Genomic DNA, 21,362 nt, shown 5'->3' with positions numbered 1-21,362 from the left:
TCCATTCTTTAATTCATAATCAACTATTTTGTTTTTCTTTTCATTTAGATGTGAATTCTTGCACAGGGAGCAGTAGCCCTGTGGCACTGTGGGTAGTTGGTGTATCAGTTGCTGCATTAGCAGTCACATGAACAGCTGTTTTGTGCTAATAACATTGACAGATCTGGCAGTCTCAGCAACAAAGAATGAAAAACACTTTATTTTCAAAACACATCCTTGTAAAACTTGTTCACTATTAAAAAGACATATTTGCCAGTACGTATCTTCTTTCTAGCATGTTTGTATGTTTAGGGAAAAGCTATTTCTCTGGATATTCTTAAGCACCTTTGATATTAAGACTCTGTTCTTAATTTTATAAAATGAAAGGCTTTTCATTTACTAACTTGATGATAGCACTGAATAGTTTAAGAGAATGTTGTCCATTGAGGCTCTTACAGTAAATGATGCATAACAGAGCTATCATAGGACTCCTTTATATTAAACTGTAAGCAGGATTTTAAAAAAAGACAGATTCTAAAAGAATGAAGATTTGTTGTAGCAAAGAAAAAACTCCATGAGTGTGGAGGAAGAATGAGAAAATAAGAGTAGAGATGAAAAATGTTAGTGAAAAAAAAGAAAAGTTAAGGACCAAAGAGAATACTTTACTGCAATATAATTTTCTTTCTTTAAAATCAGTGATCTAATAACTTCTTAGATAAAGACTAGTTGGATTATCATACTACATCAATTACTGTAGTTGAATTTTATTTAATAAAGGTGTGGCGTGAAGTACTTCAGTGTTGCAGTGGAGATGGATAGTTGCTTTTGTGGAATATGCATCCTGCTGTTCAGTTCTGCTTTCTGTTTGGGTTGCTGTTTTGGTTGATGGTGTCCAAATGCCTCTGACAGGAAAGAGTCAGTTGATACTTTTGCTAATTCAAAAGAATCACTTTCTTTCTCAGTCATAATTTTAAAACTTGCATGTATAATTGAACAGCTAACCCATTAGGCATGCTTCCTGTCTGTTCAAAATTGTACACTTCTCCTTCTAAGAACAAGAGCTCTGCAAATTTTTGGTTTTGCATTTTTGTTACTGATGCTTTTTGCAACCATGAGTCTCATACATCAGTTAAATTAGATCTCAAATTACTGGCCTTAACATAATACAAAAAATTGCTTTCCGGTATTGTTCTGACTAGTTCTCTCCAAAATGGTAGAAAAATATAACATTCCTCCATCTGTCTGTGTTGGATGCAAGATGTGTGTTTTTAAATAGCCCATTTTTACCTCTCCTGTGAGTCCTTTTCTGTGTACTCAAGTCAGAGCTGGTTTTTGCCAATGCTTAGGAAGTGAAGCTTCCTGACACCATTTAGGTGCTCATTTGGCTTAGAGCACCATGTATATCTGCAGTGCTGCAAGATGCACAAGTATAATACAAAATGCTTTCCCTTTAGCCACAGACAAAGGTCTCTCATCTGGATCAGCCCAAGCAGTTCAGGCCATCATGTGATGGGATGGGTGTGGATAATCTCAGCTGCTCTCATACATTTTATCTTCTTGCTAAGACCAAAGAGCACATTGGTCCAGTGTTTGTGTATGATACTCCACAAGTCAGGCAGACCTTGTTCTGTGTGCTTGGGTGAGTTCAGAGATGTCATTCTTCATCTGACGTGGCAGTTGAAAGGTACCACAAACCTCGCCTTCCGTATAGTTTGTTGAGTTTGGTCTTCATGATAGTTGTATGTAAAAGGCTCCAGAACCATAGAGGGGCCATTGCAGTGAGAGATTTGGCATTCTTTCTCAGTAGAACATGTTTATTAGATGATTGTAAGGTTAGATTGCATCTGGTTCTGTATCATAAATACTTGAGGTATCTTGTATAGGGTTACAAGGTATTTTCTATTTAAAGTACATCGCATTCAGGAGTAACAGGATGAAAGCTTAAAGGAATGTCAAATCTTTTATTATCTAGTGTCCTGTCATTTTCTATATGAAGCAGGTGTCAGCCTCAATTCTGTATTGCAGTGACTTAAAACCCTTAAAGGAATTAAGCAAGGGGATTGTAGATGTAGTACACTTCATACAGGGGGAAGCATGGGTATCCTACTCCCCTTTCCCTACAGTTCCTGTACATGTCCTGAAATAACTTTCCTGATTAAACCTTTTTTCTGCTAATGAGGAAACAGTAGAGCATGACAAAATAGCATGGCAGATTCCTGCCATTAGTGCTATTATATTTATTTTAAAGACAAGGGAGGTATTCTATTCCAGCAAGAGACTTGATCACTTTCTGTCTCACATTCTTTTGTTGTCCCACAGACTGAAGAACAGAATAAGCAGTGTTAATGAAATCACAACTGCCTTGTAAAGGTACTGGGGGAAAAAAAGAAAATGACCTTTTGAGGGAAAAAGCCATTTGCCATTTTGTTTGCAATACTGTTTTCCGAATAACATTCCAGATGTAATAGAATAGGTATATTAATTGAAGCAGATTGAATTTATTGACATGTTGCCTCAGGAAAGCTAGGAACAATTTCTGGCAATCATAAGGAAGCTCAGTTTTGTTTACATCTTCCTCTAACCATTGTGCCTTGCCATCTATTGTGATTGCTATAAAAGTGAAATTTCTAAAATGTTTTCTGCATTCATATATTTCAAGAGAAGTGTCAACAGGGATGGCAGATTTGCTGATGAAGAGCAACAGTTTCCTGGGTGTGAAAGAATGATGATTTTTTTTTTTCTACTCCAATTTCTCAATATTCTGAAAGCTTAGATGTCATTCCAGAACTTCTTAAAAGCAGAGGTGCCTTGGGTGAGGAAGAGTTGGGAGGCAAACAGTTCATTCCCAAGTGGCTTGTTCTTTTTTAATAAGCGAGTTTTATAAAGAGCTACAAAAGGATTAGCAGGTACTGTAAAGGAGATATACTGTGCTCTGTTTTCTCTCACCATTTCTCTCTTTATTGAATGCCTGTTTTACAGTATCCTTGAAATATATTCTTCTTCCATGAGAATAGTTTCTCCTTCTTGTGCTTTTTTTAGAGTTTTGGAATATTTCAATAGAAAATGATAAAAGCAAAGGATTAAATGATAAAGTGAATCATATATTCATAGAATAGGGTGGGTCGGAGGGACCGCTGGAAATTACTTCTCTCTGGTTGCTTAAACTACCTTCACATCTGTGCTCAAAATATACATTCTTTTTCTCCTCAAAGAAGAGGATTTCCACAGAGGAGAGAAATTTTTTTTCTTGAGGGAAACACCCATTCTGTTTTGTTCTGGATTATGTTTCTGAAATGATATGGTGTGGCTATTGGTTTGAAGTATGGTGTAGCTGACTCTCCAGATTTTTTTCAGTATTTTTATATTTTTATATTTTTTAAAATTATGTATATTGACAACTTTTGGAATTCTCATAAAGACAGGGAAACAGGAAATCAACATGCTCCCAATTAATCTTTATCTATTGCTGCCTCAGTTCCACTGCCTATTTGGATAACTGATTTTGAGTGGTGGGAAATCCTTCATAGGTGAAGCTTTCTACAATGTTTTCCAGATTGTGACACCTACCCTTTCAAGAAGGTGCCTGGTTTGGTATAGGGTTAAGGGATACTGAGAGAACACTGGGGAAGAAGAATTCTTTATTTCTGAACATGTTACAGACTTCTAAAGAAAAGGGCAAGAGGTAACTTTTATCTCTAGTCTCTTAGATCACGAAAGAGACAGTGAAGTTTAGGCCCCTTTTTACCCTGTACTCTAAAGAGTCTTTCCACTCTAGCACTTAGATTCAGGTCAATATAATTGGTCTCCAGATCTGGGAGATCTAGGTCTTGAGAGTCCTTAATACCAATTGAATTGCAATTCTGGAATGGGAAAGTGTGCCATGCAAAGGGTAGAGAAGAAATGTCAGTTCAGTCTAGGTAGACCTGTAGTAACAATGGATTTAAATTTATTTTCTGTTTAGAAATGCAGTGTGTATTCAAGATTCAAGTTAGGAAGATGATGAGGGTGTGGTTTTCAGACTCAAATATATTTAGGCTAATGTTGTAGATATTTTTTATGGTTAGAATTAGACTGTCAGTTGTCTGGTTGCCTAAAGATACTCTGCCCAAATAGATACTGTTAATATTTTCAATATTAGACAGAATATGCAAAGACTATGAAGAATAAAAAGGATAAGGATTGAAGTTTTTCATCAACCTTGATTATTATTTAAGTCATACTGTTTAACATGTGCATGAGGTTCTCCATCAACAGCCTGGGTAAATAAGAAATGCTGTATTTTTTATCGCTGGAGTTGTCATAAGAAATGAGTGAGCTATTCCCATGATTGTGTTTACAGGATTGTTATTTACTCATCTTTAGGATGACTCAGAGAGTTGGTCTATTTGTCAATATATTTTTACAAATTATGTTGTCTTTCTACTAGTTATATTTTCTCATATCAGTGGTATCAGTTATGCACTTGATTATAGTTTTCACTCCCTTTGTTTCTTTCATTTTCTTGTTATGTTCCTTATAACCCTCTGCAGTTCCTGAAATAATTTCAGGACATCTATATTACCAGGTTTTAAATTATTTTCATGCTTTTGAGAAGTTTTGTGGATGAGAAGTAAAACTGACTCAAATTGTGTGTAATTGGCTTAATACTTTATTTTATATCTCTTTTAGCTGTCTGCCAGTAATTTTGTCTCCATTGTTTTTTTGAAAAAGAAAATAGTATTTAAAAATTGAGCTATTATACTGGTTTTTTTTTTTTTTCTTTGAGGCTTATTTCCAGATTCTGTTTATCTGTCTTGTTTGTCCCTCAGATGACATCACAGAATGGAAGATTCTGTGGTAACTGAGTAAAATAGGGACAGATTCTCTTAAGTGGCTCAGTGAAGGTCAATTCTTTGTCTAAAAGGATAGAGTGCTTTTCAAGTGCTAAGTTATGGTCAGGAAGGAATCAGTTAGTTTGCAATAAAAAACATATTCCTTACTATTCAAATAATGAAAGGCAATACCAGAAACTAATTCTGATGTCCTTCTGGCAACATGAAATATCTGGATAGTATAATGAAATTGGAATAAAGGGATTAATGAGAAATGCAAATGTTAATTGGTGTGTGGAAAAATTAATTTCTGTGAGAGTAAATGAAAAAACTAAATACTAATTTTTCTCATTTTGCCAAAAGCTAAAAACACTTCCTACTAGTTGCTTTGGCAAAAATACTGGAATGTTGTTTATACTTCCTTTCAAAGTCTACAGGGCAATGTCTTGTTGTTAACATCAGTAATTTTGGTTTAGAGTTAGAGCTCTAGTTTCTTGATCACTAAACACGTACAGCAGTGGAATCATGGTAGCAGGGGATTGTGTTCTGAAACAGTGGCTCCAGAACTTTAGCACAAAAGCATTGTGTAAATGAACCTGCTCTGAGAAGATCCATAGCAGTTTCACTTGCTGCAGCTCCACATCTGACTCCTCCCCTTCTTCACCTTGGGCCCCTTGCACCGCTTTGTCCCTTGCTGCTGACTCAGGATTTGCTCCATTGTCCTTAGTACCCTAATTCCCAGGATCACCATTAGCTCCTTTAACTTTCCCTGGAGCTGCTGTTGTTCTTTTGGAGACAGCTGCTGAGATAGGCTGTGCCCTGATAAACTTGCTCTAGAGCCCTACGTATCTTTGCATGGTGCTCCACAGTGCTCCTGCCAAGAGATCTCTTGGGCTGTTCATGAGACCACAGTTCTGAATAATTTTTTTTAAAGTGCTGACAGTCAGTAGGTAAAGAACCCATTGGCTGATATACCAGAGGGTTGTCCAGAGGAGCCTCAGCAGGCTGGAGAAATGGTTTGACAGGAACATGATGCAGTTTAACAAAGACAAGTGCAAAGTCCTGCATCTGGGCATGAACAACCCCGGGCACTGTTATATACTGGGAGCGATCCAGCTGGGAGGCAGCTTTGCAGAAAAACACCTAGAGGTCCTGATGTACAAGTTCAGGATAAAAGCTCAGGATGGGAGAGACCTCAGAAGATGATCTGGCCTGATCTTTTGTGGAAAAGAGAGTAGATGAGATTTTCCAGCAAGCTGTTCATTTGTGTCTTGAAAACCTCCACTACACCTTTGCTGCTGGGACCAGCTCCAGGCTCCCCAATGCAATAGAGATGTTGAAATTACTGGAGGGAATCCAGCTGCTAAAATGTGAAGGAATCTTTTGTATAAGGAAAGGCTGAGAGATCTGGAACTGTTTACCGTGGAGAAGAGAAGGCTTGGCAGGAGTTTTTATCAAGATCATTCAATACATGGAGGGAGGGTTAGGGTGCATTGTAGCACCATCATTGACTGTGGGACAAGAGCTCTTCTCCCCCATGGCAAGCACTCAAAACAGGAAAAACTATTTACCTGTGATGGTTCTTTTTAAGGATTTATTGGTTGTATATACTTCCACAACACCTCCTTCCAGCTTTTCCCTATGTAGTCCATACAGAATTGTGAAACTTCGGTTGAAAGAGAAGCACTCAGCTGCTTAAATAGCCAAATGATCTTTACCAATATAAGGCATGCCATCCTGGACAGTGCTAGCAATAAACCCAGATTACAGTGTAAATGTGTAGTCACACTCTGAATATACAGGTGAGTAAAATCTCAAATAACATTATTTCTAAATGGCCTGTCTGTTTATGGATTATCCAGTCATGGGAACCAAATTCTGAACGAGTCTGGAAGAACACCTTTGTGCCTAGTAGTCATTTTGATACATCTGGCTTGCCTGGATGGGCCCCCAAAATCTGCTTAGCATTGCTTGAAATCTGTTCTTCCTTACACTTAGTAAAATGTCTTGATTTTTGGGTGTAGATACACCATGTCTGGCTTTCCAATGCACACAATGTATGTTGGTAAAATGAGATGTTCAGTGCTTGCATTTATGTATAAACAGTCTGCATCTGCTGCAGTGCCTGCACTGTTTTTAGAGCTTTGTGAAAAGTTAGAAGTTGCTCTCCTAGACTTTTGCAGACCTGAAAACATTGATATGTCATGGATCCAAAATAATTTTGTAAAAATTTCAGCCACATTTTTGGCTTTTAAATAAACTAGAAAAAGGAATTTTGTGGGAGCTGAAGGGGATGTAATGAAGGAAAATACAGTGGGGAGAAACTGAATGACTCTGAGGAGAAAGTGGAAGAAAAAAGATTTGTTTACCTTATCAAAATAAAGACCAAATATAAAAGGGCTCTAAGGTTAAACAAACTATCTGGAGCTTAGATTTGCTTCTGAGGAAGTAACTTGAAGATAAGAATGGTGGTTCTATAGATATAGAAAGGGCTCTGCAGTTACAGATGTGTAGAAATCATGTACCCATAATTAGAGTTTTTCGGCTTAATAAAAAGGGCATGTTTAAAAATGGAAAAGAAATCTGTTTCCAGACATCAGATTGTGTCTACAGTCTAGGGTTTTCTTACAGCATTTACTCAGGGCATGCTATGCACAGTCTGTGTGTTAGTAGCTCTATGCCTTTTTAAGAATCTGTTCAGGTTCTAGTTTACATGGGATATTCCCAATTCCTGTCTCTACTTTAGGAGAGAGTCCATAGATCTATTTTGCATGGGTACAAAAGGAGAGGCTCATAACATCTGGATGAGCAAACTTGTGTGAGGCCTTGGCACTTGCAGAAGGAGATACTATGGTGCTTATGATGTTTTCCATCCCTGCTGTCCTAATTTTTTTCTCATTCCCCTTTATTCCTGCTCTTCCCTTTGAAAAGTAACCTGTATATTTTTCATTCTTTATTACGCTATCTCAATTACTGTGCTCCTCTGTTCTTCTCCCACTTTGTTATCTAGTTTTGCCTCCCAAAGCTGTGAGGATATATAAGATGTTACAGGATGCTTTGAGGAGGATACAGGATACTGTGAGGAGAGGGTAATGTCAAGAGGGAATGTCTTGAAGCTGGACAATTCAGAAAAGATGGTCATGTTCTCTTTTTGTTCTAGTTGAGCTTTGCTACCTTGCTGACCACAGGTGCTTGATAGATACAATTCTGTAGAGAAGCATTAACTTGTTAGTGTTAGACCATATGTCCTTCTTAACTGGTAACTAAATAATCAGGGGTACCAGCCATACATCTCTACCAATAATTAATTAAACAAAGGAGTGAGCCTCTGGCTTGGTGTCTATCTCCAGTGTCATAGGTTATATCAATACAATGAAACTATTTTTAATTACCTTCCTATTTTTAATACACACAGGTAGTCTGCTTATCTGTGCCCTGTGCTCAGGCATTTGTCAAGGAAAATATCACCTTTCCTGGGCCAAAATTGTAGCAGGGGTGATGGTAAGGGTCTAAATCTGTGGGATAGTGTGAGACAAAATTCAGGCCCAATGCCTGGATTTTGGGTAGGGAGGTAGTCAGATTCTCAGATGTTTAAGGTGCAGTATGAGGAAGGAGCCTAAGCACTGTTCCTTCATTGGGACCTTACTTTCACATTTGTGATTCAAACCTTGCTGTTGTGTGCAGCTTCTTTGGAGATTACTAGTTCAATTCTTTGCCTCTGGGATATAGTTCATAGAAATGTAGTTTTCCCTGGAATACCATGGAAGGGTGAGAGTTTGCAGGTGTACTATAAGCAAGAGGCTCAAGGCAAGAACAAGCAAGTAAATTTCTAAACATGCAGAATTGCTTCATAAATGCAACTTTCACTTAATTATCCATTCTTTCACCAGAGGAAAATACTGAACACGTGTTGGGTCTGAGCAGTGGGCTGCTGCTGAGCAGCACTCCACAGCATCAGTCCTGTCTCTCCAACTGCAGCCTGGCACCGGTAGGCTTAGGGTGGGCAAGGTGTTTTGCGGGGACATAACCAGGACAGCTAGACAAAAGGGATTCCATAGTGTATGATGTCTGCTCAGCAGTGAAAGTTAAGACAAAAGAAGTGAGGGGGTGTTTATTATTATGAGGTTTGTCCTCCAGAGCAATCAGTGCATGCTCAAGCCCTACTTCCTTGGAAATGGCTGGACATTGCTTTTGGTGGGAAGTTGAGCATAAATCTTTTGTTTTTCTTTCCTTCTGCAAGTGGCCTTTGCTTTTGTTTTATTAAACTGTTTTTGTCTTGGCCCGTGGGTTTTTCGCCATCTTGTTTCTACCCTTGGTCCTGCTGAGGGGGGGAGTGAAAAGAGTGGTGTGATTGGGCACCTGACATCTGTCCTAGGTCAACCCACCTCACCACACTACTCCAGTACTGGCTCACTATCTTTTTGGAAGTCCTCACACTCTGTGTACATTTAAGAGAGCAGTGTTCTTCATTGATGCTACTATTATTTCTTTTATATGAGAAGGACAAAAATGATCCAGTTGCCAAGTTCCTTTTCTTCTGTAAATCATCAGAGCCTCTGTCAGTTGATTTCTTGATGAGGCCCTTATCAGACGATCAGATTTCTGCCAATTGACTTTGTTTCCAAGGCAACCACTCTCTTGACAAGCCAATTCCCTTCAATAGTAGGTGACTTATTTTTTATAATAGGTTGATCATATTTTAACTGCATTGTTCTTAATAAGGTACTTCTATTTAAATTTCAATCCTAAATGAAAATGCAAAGATAACAAACCAAAAGGCTGTGTAACTAAAATGAAGTTGACAGAGTGGTAAAGACACGTAAAGGGATTTTATAATCTCTCACCGAATTCCTAAATTGTACATATTCCCTAAAGATAAGCCTGCCCATGAACCATTCCCAATTATATAGGTATTCAGTGTATTCATTTTCTGAAAATAATGGAAGTTTGGGTGACTTATGAGGATGTTTCCCAAAAGCATACATGGTTCTACTGCTGGTATTCACAGAACAATTTGCTTTCCTACTAATTTAAGTCTCTAAACTGGTGATACTGGTGTTGATACTGGTGTTTAAAAAACAACAGATTCCAGCCCAACTTCTTTTCATGCACAATTGACATGATCTTACTCTACATCTCACACATGTGGTGTTTCTCTCTGGTAAGTTAACTCATCCTTTGCTTCAGTGGCTTTTTATATTAATTTGCTTTTGCTTCCAACAAAACTCATAGGATTGTCTTTGTTGAGTTTCTTGGATTCACCCTGGATTTACCTTTTCAGGGAAGAGGCACAGAGAGGATATAGTTACAAAACACTTTCTCTGAGGAAAGCAAATTCTAACATCTGTATTCATATAGGCATGTAGTATCATCATGCCTACACACACAATTCTGAAGGTACTGATTTCTGAAGGTAGCTATGTTTACTATACGGTGACTGAAGTTTTTCTCTTGCTTATCTAGTATGTTTTCAAGTTGTAGTCTTGATTTCACAGATGGCTGAAACTTGTAGAAATGTTTCTGAAACTTTTAAAGTTTGTAGGACCAGGCATTCACAGAAATGGAATCAAATTTTTATTTCTACCAATACATTGAACTGTCTGTAATGTGTGCACTAAGCTCCTTCTTTCTTAGACATGTCAGACAATTTTAGAGACGCAAACACTTGCCTTTTGTATTTTATAAAGTAGTACTTCCTCAGAGGAGTAGAAATTGCTATATGTGAGTTGAAATAATTTCAAGATAGTTTGTGTAAGCATTTGGATTTTGGAGCACTTAAATCCTCATGCTGTAAAAATAAAGCACTGTTCATTCTTAGCCATAATGAAGCAACTGGTCCTCTGTGATGTGATTGCTTGGGAAATTTCTCACTGACCACAGTGAGCTATCCAGTCCTTTTTGCAGGGAACTGATCTTGCAAGAGCTTTGTCTTTTATTTTGTCTCCATCTGCTGATAGGATAACTTACATCTTCTGTCTGGACTGACAGACAGGATTTAGGCACCAATCCAGCAAACTACTTAAACAACAGTTTAGTTTTAAGCCTTAGAATAACTAAATTACTTGGTTAAAAAAAAATGAAGTAACATTGCTAGCACACTACTGTCATCTTTAGAATGGAGTTCGGGAGATTAGGTTATATTGGTACATGAACTTTAAATGGAATAAGAAGTGTTAAATTAAACATACATTGAGAATAGAAAACATAGATTAAGACTTTCCTCTTTAGTACAGGAGAAAAGATTCCAGTTTGATAGCAGGGAGTCTACATCTTGTATATTTCTTTTAGATCAGTGCTGCTTGAGTGTGTAGCTAGGCAAACTATTTATTTATAATAAATAAATAAATTTATTATAGATGTATGTAGTAGTTTCCTCTGTCCAAAGAAAGACTGACCATAAAATCAGCAGGAATTATGGCATTACTTTGTAAAACAATAGAAATGGCAACATACCTGTTGTTGTACTGACAGAACTAGTAATCACTACACAGTTATCAATAATTCACTGGCACACCCAGAAATTCTAATATATGCTTTAAAGGTGTTTGTTTCTTTGAAAGATCTTCTCGTTAAATATTATAAAAGCAATAATCCTGTCAGAAAAAAAAAAAACTGTCCTTGTGAATGGATGAACTTATATTTTTAAGGTAATTGAGTTTTATATTAATTTAATGAAGCTGATGGTAAAATAGAAATCGTCTCTTTCTGAATTTAGTTTGGTTCATCTTTCATTTTATTGAGCTAGCAGAAGTGCTTCGTTTTTGTGTTCCATAATGGTGACCTCTTGTGGTGTGAATATGTCAGTATTTCTGAAGGAGCTTTCTGTAATACATATGGGCGGAGGTTGTATTTACATGTAACTTTTAATGAACAGCTAACTTACTAACTTAGTAAAATAACATCATCTTTTCCAATTAGTTATTAATATGCATAACTCAATGCATGTGAAAGAGCAAGCATTTTGAGCACAATTTTCTGGTAATGCTTTTGTGTGTTCATACTGCATCTTTTAGTGACCAGATAGAAGAGCCTGGCAAAAAGTCATCACAGCTGAGGACTTCAGGCCAGAAGAGAAGAGTAACAGGTACAAGGGATTTCATCTCCATTCAAAAAATGTGAAATGCAGTCAAATAGAATTAATGTAATTCTTGTGATTTGCCAGTTTTGTTCTTTATTATTCACTGAACAATATTTTTTGGTTTTCTAGATATATTGGATTTTCTTACTGTTCTTAGTGAAGAGAAACAATATTCAAGAGATCTTCACTCTAAATATCTCTTGGTATTTTCTATTTGCTTTTCCCATATCTAGGCTTAAGAATCTGCCAATCCATTAATACCTTATTTGCCCATCACTTTTTGTAATCTGTCACAGTTGCACAGAAACTAATAAAATTATGCCAGCCTGTATTATCTGAAGAAACAGATTTTGGATTGCTCTGTAGGGATGTATTTTGCTAATTTTACATAACAGACTTTAATAATATTTCCTCATAGCTGGCGCATTTCATACATCACAAGTGCATATTTGAGAGTCTGGTATGGAAACCTGAACTTTCTACTGTGCTGTTATTGTGCTTTATTACTATTTTTCTGGAAATGAGAAATTCTATTATTCTAGATCATTCTGGCAAAAGGTGTACTGTGCTCTGCTCTTATTTCTTTCTGAGGAGCAGAGAGTAATTACCATGTCATGCAAGTTAGTACACTTACAAGCCTTTTAATTTGTTTGTGCTATTTTACTGGTGTTACTGAAAATATAAAGTGTGTTTTTAGGATTGTTTCTTTTTAAGTCTACATTTTTAACATTATGTAGCTTCCTTAGTTTGTGCCTGCTTCATCTTTTGTCCCACAGTAAAGAAGGGGATGGCACCAAGAATTCTCCATCATTTCTTCTCTACAATGGGATTCTGGGTGGAGTGTTCACTTACAAATTATTTCTATTTTCTGATATGAATTGTGTTTATGCTTTGACATTTTAGACAGGAGGTAGACTGTTTTAATATTGATCTATTCGTGGCCACTCAGTATTCAGTGCAAAGGCTAAACATTATAAGTCAGGCAGTACTCAGCTTTTCAAAGCTCAGTGTTGCTAAGGCTCTTGTATTTACATGCTAAAAACAGCAACCAATAAATGTAGACTGATTAGTGATTTTTTTTTTGACCAGAATGCAAAGCAGCAGTTAAGACCTATGAAAAACGGAGACAACCAACTTGAAATTGCTGCATTTTTTTGCCTTGACTATTTTTTCTGTTGAATTGTGGTTTGCTCTGTTAGAAAGTTCTGGACAGCTTCTGCAATATTTTAAATGTAGCTAGTACCCTAACTTTTCATCAGCAGCTTAAAAAATCTCCGAGGACTGAGACACGATTTAGTAATGTTGCTTTACTTTAGAGTCGTGTATTGTCTTGTCATTCTCACTTGTTTAGTAAAAGCTGATTATCTTCTTTTTTATTTAGGTATAAGAGATAATTAAATTTAGATATAAGGGATACCTTATTTAGATATAAGGTATAATTATTTTTTTTAATTATGCCATTATGACTTTCAGTTTGCTGTATTCTTCTGATGAACAAGTGAAGCAGAGCAGTACAAAAAAGCATCTGTTCTTTTCATTCTGAACTGAAAATTAAATGGATTTGGTAATTTTTTTTAAAGTGAGAAGTTTGTCTCTATCTGCAAATGCATGCCCCAAGTTTTCTATTTCTTGACTAATGAAGTTAAGTATATGTGTAGTTAAAAAGTCAGTTCCATCTTTCAGTTTAGGAGAGGAAGCTACAGATAGAAAATAAAAGAAATAATTGAGTCAACATGTGGGTTTTGTGGCAGGAAGGAAGTGTGCACACTACTGTAGTGTTCTTATTTCAGCTGTACTTTTACATTATCCAGAGCAGAATTTTCACTTCATTGCAAACACTGCATAGTGTTTTATGAATTATGCCACTCATCAATTTAAATAAGATGGTCAGCTCATTTGATCTTGAAAATAAAAATGCCATGCAAAATAATAAGAAGAATAATATTTGCTAATAATATGCACTTTTATATATAATATGTATATATCAAATATAGTGTATTACTTTTTAATCTTTTGAAATAGGTATATTTGATAGATTAATTGTGTGTAAGATGTAGGTAGACAGTTAATATAGACCAAACAACTAGTCTTTTGGTTATTTTCTAAAGAGCAAGTTTTTAAAATACGAAGTTTTAAATTGTTTTACTGTTCCAAGTAATGCCAGTAGGCAGTCACTGTTTTAAGGTCTGAGATACTGTTCTTGTGATGCAAACCTCTTATTATTGGTGTTCTCAGGTAGTATAGTAGTTTTTGTGTTCCTTCATATTTCTGTTAGGAATTCACATTGTCCTTTAAATGCAAGAGCTAGTAATGAACAACAGGAGACATTTTCAGACAAATCCATGACTTAAAGAAATGTGTATAATCCAGTCTTAATGGCTTTCTTATTTAGTAGAGTTGTGTGGCTTTTATTTCCCTATTTAAAAAACCTCAAAGTAAAAACAAATCAACAAACCAGACCCTGTTTTTATAACAACTTTGCTTGCCTGCAAGATAAAGAGCTTAACCCAATATTGAACTCCAAACATATGCCTACATGCACCCTGTAAGCAACTGTTAGATCCTTGACATCTTGAGTTTCACAGAAGCTCTGGCTCTCTATCTGTAGTGGCCCAATGGCCAAGGCCAGAATTTTGTCTCTTCACAAAGTACTAGGTGGAGGTGTAAAGGATGTTCAGCATGTCAGAATAATTCCCACTGCTACTGCATCCATATGAAAGTGAATCCTTGATTTCATTTTTTAATAAACTGTGTTTTCACCATCTTCCTTGTCCAATCTGAAAACAGATCCATGCTCCCAGTCTTGTTCCCAGAAAAATTCTAGTCCACTGGTTTTCAGGTCTGCCAACTTTTGCCTTGATGTCTGTGATACAATTTTTTTGGTATTTTCTTTTTGAAGCCAAGTAAAAAAAGCTTAAATATTTTTTAAAACTCCCTTTGTGAAGTAAACAAGGTTTCTGATAATGGAAAGTAGCTTTTCCTGAGTCACAGGGGTATTTGGCTGAGAGCAGCCAAGAACAGTGGGAGTTGGTTTTCTTCAAGATTTCTGACATGTTTTTTTGGAGGCAAAATATCTTTCACATATCTGTAGTTTACTACTCATTTCAGGGGTTGCCGTGTTACAAACTGCTGAATGCAATGAAGAATAGGAATAAACATACATTTTATAAAAGTTTAGTCTTGAAGTTTGCAAAACTAATTGCATGAAGTAGTTAGAATTGCTAACAGGATGTAATAACTAACAGGACTTTTTCCTGACTGACCAGTCAGTTAATCAAGCTTAGTGTTATATCATGCATATGTACTAGATAAAATTCTGCAATCCTAGAGGATTGTCTCTAATATACATTTATTTTGAACAAATAATAAGCTGTCACGTGAACACAGAGCTGAGAAGTAGTAGGACACTTTGATGTTTAGGTAGTCATTACCCTCCAATTCAGTGATCAAATGAACCATTAATGTCAGCAAACAAAAGCTTTACAATACAGCTTTACTTATCAAACCACTTATCCATCTAGTTTTGTTTGAAATGTTCGTTTTTGAGAACATGTAAATAGAAAGAAAATCTTTAATTCATAGAATAACCCAGAATATAGCTAAATGTGACATTTTTAGATTTTTTTCTGACTAATGAATAAAGTATTTGTAGTTATTTATTATTGTAGAAAATGAAACCTTCACTGAATGTGTGCTTTTGTTTTGAATGTATTTTGAAGGCTTAACAGATGAAACAAGAATAAATGAATGGGAAGAGGAAGATTTCTTTTGGCATACAAGGATTCTACCAATTCTGCGTGAAATGGAAAAAAGTGGGTAACACTGCTCTGAAAGGGTGTTTTCTGTACTGCTTCTTGCAGGAAGCATGGGACTCATTTTTGTTTACTACAAAATAATAACAGTAATTGGAGTATGTGGCCTTTTATGCTTCCATATGTTCAGTGACTTCACAGTGTAAAACTGGCCTGGGCAGTCTAGGTGGCCCTGCTTGAGCACAGGGGTTGTACCAGATGACTTTCAGAGGTCATTTCTAACTTCACCCATTCTGTGATCCTGTAAAAAACCCCAGAACTGGTTTAGTGTGAACCTTGTCGGATTAATTACCTTATTTTAGACAACATAGCTCTGCAAGCTTAGCAGTCAGCGTTGAGCTAATAATTTTAAGAATAAGTACTGCACAATTCACTGCTTTAACCATAGACTGTATTGAAGGTCTCAATCCATTTTAAAAAACTAAGGAAATCTTAATGAAAATTTCCACTTGTGATTAAAGTGTTAGATGTGCCAGAAAAGTATGTAATGAGTCAGAATACTGAAGCAAAATTGAGTAAATTAAGTATAGTTTGAAAGGTTAAACTCTGGAATCTATTTTGCATTGAAAAAGTTGTTCAGTTGCCTTCTGTAGACACTGTATTTATTTGAATGATGAGAATATAGAAAGTAGATTTGTTTTTACAAGTAATTCTGTTTTACAGGATCTTTAGCAGTGTTTGTGATAGCATGATACAGGTTAGAACTTTTTTTGCACAATTTTACAGATGTTCATGAGTATGAAACACCTGTACACTGCTAAGCGATTCCCAATATTTGTAATTGTTTTAAAAAGACAGGATTCTCATTCCCACGTCTGTCACTGATGTATAGAAAACAGTGATCAGGAAATTTGAAAACAACTATGTAACTTCACATTTTCCTTGCTTAATGCCAAGATTGTCAAATATCAGCCACTGAGTTACAGTCTTGCATGGTGAGGTGTTCTTTATTTGTAAGCAAAATAAAATTTAGAGGTAAAATCTAATCATGTCTTTCCCTTGTCATGAATGTAGCTAAGGAAAATCGTTTTCATGCCCCTGTTCCTCAGTCTTCACTTGATTTGGTTAGTGTATTGGGGTTTTTCTAGCTTTTATAAGAACCTGATTATGGCCTATTTTATCTAATAATAGATGACATTATCTAATGATACCTTCTCACCAGCTGATTGAATGTAGTACTACATATATATACATTCAGACCTGAGTTTTGCTACTTCTTGAATATTAACACAAATTGTAACTGAATTGCATCATTGCCTCCTGCAACTGTGTGATATATTGCTTTCTTTAGACTGTTTACTGCATAATTCTTATGAATATTAGAATTCCATAATTGAGATGCTTTGAGTGGGTCTGTTGGTAATTTAATATTTTTTAATTTTGTATACAGTCATTTGCTTTGTACCTTTTAGCTAATTCCCTGCACATGAACCTAGGTCACATTTATTTCATATATTAATAGAGAAGCCTTTTTCTTCACCTTCCTGATGCAGAAGTATTTGCAGAAGCCTTTCCATGCAAAAATAAATCTGGAATCAACCTGGAACTTATTTATTGCCTAAATTCTTCTGAATATGATGTGCTTGAGTTGTTTATAATGTGACAAAAAAAATCCCTAAAGTCTCTTTTTCTAGAGGAACAAATAATTAATTTTGTTACCTTCCAATACTCAGGAGGTTAAGCTTTAAAATGCCCCATGGGATGAGTGATGAATAATTTTTGTTGTTAATTTTGATGAAATGGAGTGTAAGACCTTTCAGTTTTGGTTCCTTGCCACTCCTGTTTAACAGCTTACTGAAGCAGAGCATTTAGAACCATGCTAAATTTTGTGAAATTTTCTTCATGATGGGAGTAGAAATGGAATAGTCATTGCTGTTCCTTGAGTGTGATGATTGCAAATTGAGAGCTTCCAGGCACTTCTCATTCTGAGAGATCAGTCCTTGAATCTGCCTACAGGGTAGGGGCCTCAGACATGTTTCATCGAAAGTGCTTTGCCTCCTTGAATATGACTTTATTTCAGCTGTGAAGTGCACCCTGAGTAAATGCAGAGATTATACTGCCAGTTCATGTGGATTTACATGGGGCTTTGTAAGTCTCACCTTATGGACTTGGCAAATGTAAGAAAATCTTTAAAAAAATCTAACTTCAATTTTAAAAATAGACAAGACTTCTCCTTTTCTCTGTAAACATATTCATGATTCCATTGTGTTGAGATGCAGTTTTTGCAATTCTGTTTTATTTTTGTATATTTTAAACAGAGTCTCAGGGACTTGAGTGAGGAACTAGATCAGTTTTTTGTCAATAGGATAACATTCCACTCAAATATGTCTTGCCCCTCTACATTAAAGAGTTCTAGCAAGTTTTTACATTCACTTTTTTTAATCCCAGCAAGGTTTGACATATAAAGTCAGGTATATGGGGAGAAAAATGCTCATTAATGACCCCTTTTACACATCTAATGTTCGGTGGAGTGCTCTAAAGAATGTTCTCAGAGACACAGTTTCCTGGTAGAAATTTGGTCAATCTGATTATTAAGCATCAAAGATGAATTTCATTTTAGCTGTAGGTATTATTTTGGCTAAATGATTTCTCAGCTTGAGTCTCCTTTTTTTGACAAAGCAGAATAAAATTATTTCTGGGTATCACATTAGCGTGTGAAGACATTTATTTGGTGTCTCATTTTTGTTGTTGTGCAACCTGTTACTTATTTTGTTCTTCTGTGTCTTCATGTATTGAGATGCTCTGGATAAAGTGGCACTGATAATTAGGTTTTTTTTCTCTCCTTTCCTACACCCTTCAAGGAGAAGACAATATAGAACACCTTTGTCTAGCTTGTACCAAGCTCCATCAAGCATTGGGTGATGGAAATATGCTTGGAAAAAGATTTAAAAGAAGAAACATCCTTCTGAAGACGTTATATAAACTTGTAGACATTGATTCAGATCCACTTTCCCTGAAGCTGGCAAAGATTATTCTGGCTGTAAGTGTTTTGAAATGCTCTTTGGTAAAATGCAAAGCTCAAAATCATGAATTGCAACTTGCATTTAATTTTTCATTTCATACTTGTAAACTGTGTCTAAACTAACTCTTTCCTAAGTACAGTTTGCTTCCTCAGGGATACTAGTCAGCTGTCCATCTACATCAGCACTTGTAGCTTATTTTCTGTAGAGAAGTTACATCTGGGGGAGGAAGGAGGGGCACAAAATAGAATAGTTGGTGTATGGTGGCAGGAATATTGTATAGGCATGGAAAAGACACAGTGTTCTAAACTGGGGTACATGTGCAGGGATTTAAAAAACCCAATGATTATAAAATGTACACATGGAAATGAGGCTTTGTTTTTGAATAATATCTTGATCTTGTTCTGAAAATACCAAAGTGGAGGGGTTTTTTTTTGAAGGTGAGTGAATGTAAATAATCTTTTGCATTAATATTTCTGGTTAAAACTCTCAATTAAATGTTGTGCTTCAGAACTTTTGTTCTGCAAAGCATGTATGGACAGTCACTGGTGGAAGGATGCCCACTAACATTGTGTTGTAGGCATGTGGGTAATGCGTATGTGTGTTGAGGGAGTCGTGTTCTCCTATAAGGCAGTGTAAGTTATGTTATTGAGAAGATACACTTACATACTCAGATACCACAGAGATGTTAAGTGGTATTTATTAAAAAGAAAGGTTCCTTTACAGACATTTTTCTGTGTAATCTTCCAAAAAGCATGAACCTAGAAGAAATTATCCTTAAAGTGTAGAGAAAAGGAAGAGAGATGTCATTGTATTTTTGCCACCCTTCCTTCCCTTTCACAGTCTCTCATCATAAGATAATGTTTTCTGATAGCTGAGAGTAAATTTCACTGTGACATGTACTGTTGTACTGGAGGTCTTTGTTGGTAGGGCTATAGATGCCAAACCACTGATTTCCATACAGAATTACTTTATAACGGAATTGTAGAAAAAAATCCTGCAAGTTATTGATATACTACCTGTTTATATTAATACATTAAAAGTTTAAAACTGTTATTTTAAAGCCAGCACAGTTTGCTAAATAGAGTTTAAAATACCTGAGTTTCAGGTTATTTCAGTTTCCTTTAATTCTGCATATATCTTCAGTTTGTTTTAATGTATTGTTAGGATTTAAGCTCTAATTTAATAGTTCTGTGAGAGTACAAGTGTGCCATGGTGTCTGAACTTGTAGAATGTTAGATGTGTTTTTGTATGCAGATCTTAGTTGTGATTTTATGTCTTTCAATTTCTTTGCAGATGAAAGTAGATGGAAAAAATCTTGTTAGTGTTTGCAAGCTAGCATTTAAAATTTGTAGGAATGAAAACAATTATTTCATCATTCAAAATGATACATTGTTGGGTATGTATTCTTATCTTTAAGGTGGATGTTGAAATTCAACAGTTAACGTTGTTTGTCTTTGAAAAAACATTTTCAGAATTAAAAATTCTGAAGAAAGACTAAAAATTGCCTGCCTAGGTCAAACTGATGGTTGGTCTAGTCCAGTATTCTGTGTCTAAGTAGTGATGAGGATGAGGAATGCTGTTTAGGTGGAGCACAGGAGCCTGTGTGTTTTCTGTGATCTGTTTACCCAGCACTACTCCAGCATCCAGAACTTTTCTGTTCTGTTAGGGACATTGGAAGGTGCATCCCTGCCTAATCCCTTTTTAGTTTCTGTGTCTTTTGTTCATTCGTTTGCCTTTTTGGATTTTCTGATTCTGTCTCCCTCTATGATGTCATGGAACAATTTCCAGAAATTCTCTGTGTGCTATTTTAAATCTATACATTTTTCTTTATCCCCCTGCTTGTAGTTTTTCAGGATTTATAAGAGTTTGTACAGTCAGTTTACCTTTCACCTTGAGGATTTTTTAAAAGGCAGTCTTATCACATATCTCTGTCTTCTTCTTTTCAAGATTGAGGCATCTCAGCCTCTTAGGTCTTTGAGCAGATATTGTGTCATTCAGTTGTTTTAGAAGTCCTTCTCTGTACCTTCTCAAACTCCAGTGGATCCTTCTTGAGATTTATGGAACAAAACTATCTATAGAATTCAAGCTGTGTCTGCACCAAATTTATAGAAATGAGATAATACTGACTGTGGTGTTGGCCATCATCAGAGAGGGTCTTGAGAATAGTCATTGGTTTTCTTACAGTTTTTTATAGCTGCTGCTTCACATTGAGCCAAAGGTTTTGCAGAACTGTCAGCAATGTCTCTAAGATATTTTGTGTTTTTAACAGTGTTTGTCATGCACACTCACCCGCCCTTTGCAAATATGAGAAATATGAACAAAATGAAAGTGTGCAAATGATACTCAGTATTGATTGAAAGTCATTCCTTTCGTTAAAACCTTAGTGTGTTTTATCAGTGTAGGCCTTGATCTTGCAAGCAGTTATTACATCTGTATTGGTTAAGGCATGTATGTATATTTTCTTAAATAGTTGAGAGTGTTCATGGTCTTAAAGTTTAGCACACAGTTGTCAGAAATGAAGACATGCCTTTCAGGTGGCAAGGAAAGGACTGACAGGAAACAGAACAGGATTGACTTTGGATACAGAAAAGTACAGTTTTGTAGAGATCAGCATCATACACAGCATTTGAACAAGTTGCATTTTTCTCTCATTTCCATCCTCATTCACTTTTCTTTCACTTGCTCTTCTTTCCCTGTATTTTAAAAACTAGTGAAGGAA

At 36.0% G+C, this 21,362-nt stretch overlaps 1 protein-coding gene across 3 annotated transcripts in view; it reads left to right on the top strand.

Annotated features, from left to right (window-relative positions):
* The window catches only part of ARMC2 (armadillo repeat containing 2), a 69,078-nt gene that overhangs the window by 8,217 nt on the left and 39,499 nt on the right, over nt 1-21,362 (top strand). For all 3 annotated transcript variants that reach the window (XM_058801123.1, XM_058801122.1, XM_058801124.1), the window contains exons 7-10: nt 11,804-11,874; nt 15,588-15,680; nt 18,482-18,660; nt 19,937-20,039. In XM_058801123.1, coding sequence (XP_058657106.1) covers nt 11,804-11,874; nt 15,588-15,680; nt 18,482-18,660; nt 19,937-20,039 — 446 coding nt within the window. The remainder of the gene's footprint in view (nt 1-11,803; nt 11,875-15,587; nt 15,681-18,481; nt 18,661-19,936; nt 20,040-21,362) is intronic.

Source organism: Ammospiza caudacuta, chromosome 3 (genome assembly GCF_027887145.1).
Source record: "Ammospiza caudacuta isolate bAmmCau1 chromosome 3, bAmmCau1.pri, whole genome shotgun sequence".
Taxonomy (NCBI): Eukaryota; Metazoa; Chordata; class Aves; order Passeriformes; family Passerellidae; genus Ammospiza; species Ammospiza caudacuta.
This window is presented reverse-complemented; position numbering and strand designations above follow the sequence as displayed.